This window comes from Centrocercus urophasianus, unplaced genomic scaffold, assembly GCF_019232065.1.
Source record: "Centrocercus urophasianus isolate 14NV4802_14NV808 unplaced genomic scaffold, USGS_Curo_1.0 seq_13, whole genome shotgun sequence".
Classification (NCBI taxonomy): domain Eukaryota; kingdom Metazoa; phylum Chordata; class Aves; order Galliformes; family Phasianidae; genus Centrocercus; species Centrocercus urophasianus.
This window is the reverse complement of record NW_024884475.1, coordinates 22,007,963-22,014,815: the sequence shown is the minus strand read 5'-3', so window position 1 is coordinate 22,014,815 and position 6,853 is coordinate 22,007,963. Positions and strand designations below refer to the sequence as shown.

Genomic DNA, 6,853 nt, shown 5'->3' with positions numbered 1-6,853 from the left:
AGCCCGGGGTCGGTCACACAGAGAGGGGCTGCTGCCCTTCCCAGCGAGCGCGGCTCCGCCGAACAAACACCATAGGAGCAGAGAGTGATGACCGCAGCACGCAGCCGAGCCCCGCGATGGCAGAAGGATGATTTCCCACCGCCACGACTTAAATAGAACTAAGGTGTTCTGTAATTTTGCTTCCCAAAGCCAGAGGGCTTATTGTAATCCTGATAAATTACAGCAGCAAAAGCAGGGGAGAAGTGGGACAGGAGAAGGGAAATGTTAATGCAAAATATCAAATTGCCTCGCTGAAAAGAATGGGGAGAGCGAGCGGTTTGTTATCGTTTATTTTTCTCCAACGTATCACTCAGCTTCAGCTGTCTCCATCTCCCCAGATCTCCTCCATTTCTCAGAGACGTCTCTCGCTGGCATCTCATTCTCAAGCTGTCTCTCAGCGGCATTTCATTATTTCCGAACTGCCCTGGAAGGCTCCGGGCGGGCAGAGGGACGGGCGCAGCTCGGTGCAGCACTTTGCACCGAGCGGACGGGTTCGGAGAGCGGGGAGGGCACGCTGCAAATCACGCTAAACGCGATTAATCTCCCAGATTCATGGAAATCTGACATGCATGAATTACGGCGGACCCGCTTTTTATTTCGCCACGAAGCGCTTTATGCATAACGAGAAAGAAAATGTCCTCTGCTCCCTAATCAACTCTGACGGGTCCCGCACTCCCAACACTTTTATCCCCGCGCCGCCCCGCAGCGGGCAGGCGGGCGCCCAGCCCGAGGGCGCCAAAGTTTGGCGGCGGCTCCGCGGGGCCACGCCGTGATGGAAGAGCGCTCCGCGCCGCCGCTCGGCTCCCGCGGCTCACCTGCCCCCGCCGGCGGCGAACGGGGCGGCGGCGGCCCCGCCAGGGCCCGCCTCCCCGCCCCGTTGCCATTAGCAGAGATTACCCCAAACACTCGGCGGTCGCCGCCCGTCTCCCTCCAGGCATTGGCGCGGCCGCCTGTCAATCAGGCCGGCGCCCCGCCGCGCCGGGGCTCCGCCGTGCCACAGAGACAAGCCGCGGCGGCGGCGGCGGCCACAGCCCCGGAGCGGGGCCGCGCCGGGCCGGGGGAGGAGGAAGCGGAGGATGGAGGAGGAGATGCAGCCGGCGGAGGAGGGGCCCAGCACCCCCAAAATCTACAAGCAGCGGGGTCCCTACAGCGTCCTCAAGACCTTCCCCGGCAAGCGGGCGGCGCTGGCCAAGCGCTACGAGAGAGCCGGCATGGTGGAGATGCCCCGCGGGCGCGCGGCGGGGCAGCCCTTTCCGCCCGCTGCCGAGCCGCTGCCCTACGCGCACGGCCCCTTCCCCGCCCGCCCCGCCGCCGCCCAGGGCCACCCCCGCCCGCCGCCGCCGCCGGCCCCCAGCTCCTCGGGCCGCTACGGCCCCTGCCCCGCGGGCGGCGGCGCGGAGCTGAGCGCAGGTACCGCAACTCCGCGCCTCCCCGCGCAACTTCGCGGGGCACTTCGCGGCGGGGCGGAGGCGCGAGGCCCCGCGGGGTGGGCCGCCCTTCGCGTCCCGGCGCTCCCGGGAAAGTTGCGGGCGGAGCGGGTCGGCGTCGCCGGGGGTGGGGGCGGCCGCGGGGCGAGGGCTGCGGAGTGGGGCGGCGCGGCTCGGCGCTTCCCGTCGGGGCTCTCCCGGAGCCGCTCCGGCTCGGCGGGGCCGGCGCCCCCCAGGAGCCCGCTGCCGTCCGCCGCTTCGGGCTGCCGGCTGGGAACGGGGTGGGGGCGTAACGGGGCAATAGATGGGCCGCTTCCGCGGAGTGCCGTTTGGAACGGAGGTGAAAATATCTAATGTTTTTTCCTGCGAGGTGTAAGATAGCGAGATGCTGAACGCGTATCTTTCTTCTGGCGATGGCTCGGAGTTAAAAACCACGTAGATCTTGATATGCAACCTAAATTTGGCATCAGGAAATGGGAAATTGCATCTTTAAGCAGAGTACAATCAAAAATGAATTACAATAAATCCTATATAATTGCATAGGTCATTCTCTTTAATGAGATTTTATTAACCTGACTGTCAAGCTTTTGAGTCAGGCAGATATTTTATCTTCTTCAACTGATAAAAGTGTCAGCTATAAACCACCATATAAATATTCATAAATCTACACATCTGTGGCAGCCTATCAGCATCATTCTTTTGGACATTAAAAGCATTCTAATTACTTTCTGTCTAGCAGAGCTGAAATGCTGCCTGTTATAGTATGTGCTTGGCAGGCATGATTGCTTTTGTTTGCCATCACAAATAGCAGCATCCTATTTTATATACTGATGGTCCAGAATACATTCAGGGTTTGACTGAACAGGATGAATATTATGAAGCACCATCTGGTTTTGATAACATCGGGTATATTAACTCATCTGTTAATTTTTGACACATCATTGATTTATTTATTTAGAAAAATTGGATCCTGTTTTGCTATGTTGCTGTTTGCCTTTGTAACAAATGCGATGACATTTCTTTACTGAACAGGGAGATGTGCTGATTAATAGAATATATGGCTGTGTGTTAAGGCCTGTGTTCACTCCGAAGCTGCCACACGTGGGATGGATTTATCACCTCTTGTAACAAATAATTCACGTACTTTACCAAAAAAAGTTTAATAGATGAGTGTGAAAATTCTCTGCTTTGACGCATGGTCCTGTAATCTGTGGCAGAAGGTCACGTTGGATTTTTTTCTTGAAATTTCCTGTTATTTAGATGCCCAAATGCTGTTATTTCAGCATATTTGTGGCCCTCAATCAAAACACTGCTGATAAATGTGACACCTGCATTTCTTCACAGAAGCAGATCACGCCACGAAGACATTCGGCTGCCTGGTAGGTGACAGATGAGGCCATATTTGCAGCAGAGCACTCTGGGCTTTGGTGAGCAGAAGTTTGGACTTCCTCCTGCCTCTATGGCTGTATGAACCAGGAGCACGAGCGAGCTCCAGAGTTTGTCACTGAGCTGGGTCTGTGCAAAAGAGGATGACTGAGGAGTGGCTGTTTGTGCTCTGAAGGTCTTTGCAGACCTCATCACCTGCACGTCAGGCTCACTTTGGGTTCCCAATCTGATCCCAGCATACCTTTCTCACAGGCTGAGGCTGAGCTACCAAGTAGGACAGACAAAATAGAAGAAAGCAAACCCCAGACTTGCCACAGTGTGCAGGAGGGGAGTTCTGTGTGGGTTGTCACCACAGTCTGAGCTGTGTTCTGTTGTTCTGCAGAGGGCAGGTAGGACTTACCCTGGCTTCCAGGGTTTTCCCCCTTAGCTTATCTGCAGTGCAGTGGGAGAGAGCTGCGGTTCTACAGCAACACCTGTTTCAGGGGTTTCCCGCTTTCTGTTGGCATTTCACACGTGTAGGTAACAGAATATAAACTGACTGGTAAAGTGCCATCCCTGGTACATCTTGCTCTGGTCTGGTAGCTTAAACACTTGATACAGCTGGCTTTTAATCTTTAGGCATGATGTTTCTGAGGCTTGTAGATTCAGAACACCGAGTCTCATTTTGAAAGTGGGCATCTATAACACAGCCAAAGGGGATGAGTAAGGATGCTTACATGTTTTCAAGCATATGCAAGTGTTCAGAGCTCCTGCCAGAAATAAGCAGTGTCGTCTTTGAACTAAGAGACTGCCCTGGCTGGGGCTCCAAAACAACAGCAGGGAGAGGGCTGTGGGAAGGATGAAGAGCAGAGGAGGGGTTCTCCACCCTGCCTCATTGCGAGGGAAGGTCCAGCTTGGGACCCCACCTTTCAGGGGAGGCTTCAGCTTGAGAAATGTCATCTTACTGTAAGAAATGGGAAGCTGTGCTGCAAATACAAGCCTCCCCTTTTCTCAGGTGAGCAGTGCTTGCTATGACTGCTGCAGTATAATCCACACGAGTACATTCAAAATATGGGCAGACACCTGTTTTCTCCTTTGGAGCATCAGTTCTTTATTAGTTTAGTGGTTGAAATATTTTCTTGGTATGGAAATAATGTGTATTTTTTATTTTTATTATTGTTTGCATTAAACAGCGTGATGGGCTCCAAAAGTAACTTCTTTTCCATAGGAAAGCATGATGTAGACCTTACAGTGTGCCTTGAAATTTAAGAAGAGAGTAAGTAGAAAGCAAGACAAGCAGAGCTGTCATAGAGGCAGTAGTGCTAAAGACCTGGCATGCTTAACAAGACTAATTAAGCAATTTCTATTGTGTCCAGGATATGTATGTATTTATATATGTCTATATTTGAATAGAGAAGGTGAAGAGAGCGTCAATTTGGCCTTAAGCAAGAAGTTGGAAATACTTATGTGGAGTGGATGGATCAATTGTGCTGGAGTGTCTCAGTGATCTTCATGTAAAATGCCCACAAAAGCATCCCTTAGTCAGGGTGTCACATGCTCCCAGTTTTGACTCAGGCAGCAATGTTCTTATCTAACCATGTGATGAGAAGATTTGTATACAAGGACTAAGCCATTTGGGGATACAGAGCTGTTACCCAGGACCTTAAGAAATAGAATACAGTTATTCAACAAATCAAGAGATAAAAATCTGAAACGCTGCAAAGTGAAGAGTGAGATTATTGAAATCGAAACTTCAAATCTTATTGAAGATCAAATATGAATGGGTACATTCTCCACAGGAGAGAATGTGTGTCATTTGGACCCCCTCAGTAGCTCAGTAAAGACATCTTTTCATACCATCCACCCGAGGTCGCAGAGGAAACCATGGAAAAGCCAACACTTGAATGCGGATCTATTGAGATCCAGCAAAGTGTCTATTAATAAAGCTGTCTGGTCTAAGAATTGAAAAGATCCTTAGGTGTAGAAAAATCTGATGTAGCACCCACCAGCCTTTCCAGACAGCTTTTCTAATGCATTGCCATAGGTCATCTGGTTGAGCTTCATGTGATTGCTCTTACTAAACCCTTGTCTTCAGTCTGGCAGCTTCAGAGACACACAAGCACACAAACGAAAAAACAAACTAGTATCAATGAGAAAAAGAAGTGAAAATGAAGAACTGTATCTGGGAGTTGGTCCCTCATTTGCCACGTGGTAATGTTGTCAGCTGGTTGCTTGCATTCTCAGAGAAATAGTCTGTTTAGAACTGCTTACACTTCTGGTGAGTTAATCATCTCTTGTTAGCACTTTATGGGCCTAATGTGGCAAGCCCACCTCCAGGCAGAAGTGGAGCTGAAGTCAATAGAAGTTCTGTAAGACTGAAGACTGCAGGGTCTGACACATTAGAATTACATGGTTGGTGAGCATTGTAATAAGGAAGAGGAGTGTCAGAATACAGTTTCAGTAAGTAGTTTATTTCAGTCTGGCGCAGTCATTTCAGCAGAATCCTTCTTTCCTAGAAAATACGTACATTACATTAAATCAATTAAGAATCATAGATCTGTGATTATTCGGTAGTATTCACATTAAAACAATTTTTTTGTCATTTATTACTGATTAGACATTGCATGCTGCTTGCATTTCTAATTACAGTCACCCTGCAAAAGCTGGAATACCAAGCTCTATAATAAATGCTAAATAGGCAGCATTTGTTTTTATTTTTCTTTCCATCACAAGGAATAACTGTAGTTGCCATTCTCACTCAGGGTTGTTCAGACTGTGGGTACGTGTAGTATTAGTGGTGTACTTTGCAGTGGTACATGGTTCAACATGGAGCCAGGGTTGTGTGCTGAGGGCATCTCTCACTGTCACTGCCCAGTGGCACTGGCAGAAAGCATTTGCAAATCCTTGTGCTCACATTTTGTAATAGCCTCACTGTGTCACAGCTTTCATTTTTGCATCCTTGGGTATGGGTTAAAGCTAAGAAAAAAGACAGTAATTGCTGTTATTGTGTCTTTGTAGTAGATCTGATACTGAACTGAAGATTAAATCAATGCTGTCATTTCTGTATAAAATTTCAGCTACGTTTTAAGCCGTTATCACAGTGAATGCGTTAAGGCATTCATTTTTACAACAAAACTAATCACTAATTTTATCTTTACTGATGGCAGTATTTATTAAAGTGTTCTTCAGAACTGGTATTTGAAATGGCAGGTTATTCCTGGCCGTGTTTTAGCAGGAGCTGTAATACTAGAATAGCGTCTCCTATGCTAATCTAATCCCCTTTCAGTTGTTTCATTCATTTTTCGTCCCCTTGCAAGAGAGATATGCAAAAAAACTGAGTAACTGTTTTGTCAACAGGGACCATAATGATTAAAATACAAACAGTAAATATGACTTCAGGTCTGGAATCGGATTATAGGATTAAAATGAATGAAAAACTGCTCTGTAGAAGGATTGCAAAGTTCCAATCAATATCCTTTCATATTTTTAAAGGGAAAATATGTGAAGACATAAGGGAAAGAAAGCACAAGTTGAGAGTGTTAGTGGTATTTTAGTTTCATGATTTCCTTTCTTGTCCATAGGTACCAGTTAGAAAGCTGCAGTGTCACCAGGACTCCTTGCTTTTGGAAGTGACAGTGGGTATAGAGGCTACCAAGCACCCAAGCATTTTTGATGACAGAAAGATGGAGGAATCTGTCCTGCTTGGTCAGAACTCAAAGTGAGGGTGTGATGTGAGTTGCTGGCACAGATTGTGGGGCTGCTCAGAGCTGTCTCAGAGCCCCCTGTACTTCACATGCTAATGTGCTCTCATCTTGTTCCTGGCCATCTCAGAACACTGCACTGCACGTTCCCTTCTGTCTTCCTCATGCCTCTCTTCTTACCTGTGTGAGTCCTCAGGAGATGACACCCTTGGGTTGTGTGTCAGCGAGGCCTACTCCGTCTGTACTTAAGACTCGCGGCATGTGTATGCTGCCTTAGTTCTTCCTTATTGACAGCTGGAGGATGGTAAAAATCCAAATTAG

At 48.5% G+C, this 6,853-nt stretch overlaps 1 protein-coding gene across 2 annotated transcripts in view; it reads left to right on the top strand.

The window, feature by feature from the left end:
* The first annotated feature begins 1,115 nt into the window (after positions 1-1,115).
* The window catches only part of BEND4 (BEN domain containing 4), a 29,952-nt gene continuing 24,214 nt past the window's right edge, over positions 1,116-6,853 (top strand). Inside the window, exon 1 of one of the 2 annotated variants that reach the window (XM_042812406.1) lies at positions 1,116-1,449. In XM_042812406.1, the coding sequence (XP_042668340.1) occupies positions 1,116-1,449 (334 nt within the window). Of the gene's footprint in view, positions 1,450-2,909; positions 5,110-6,853 lie in introns of those variants that run through there. The other variant, XM_042812407.1, reaches the window with a different exon arrangement.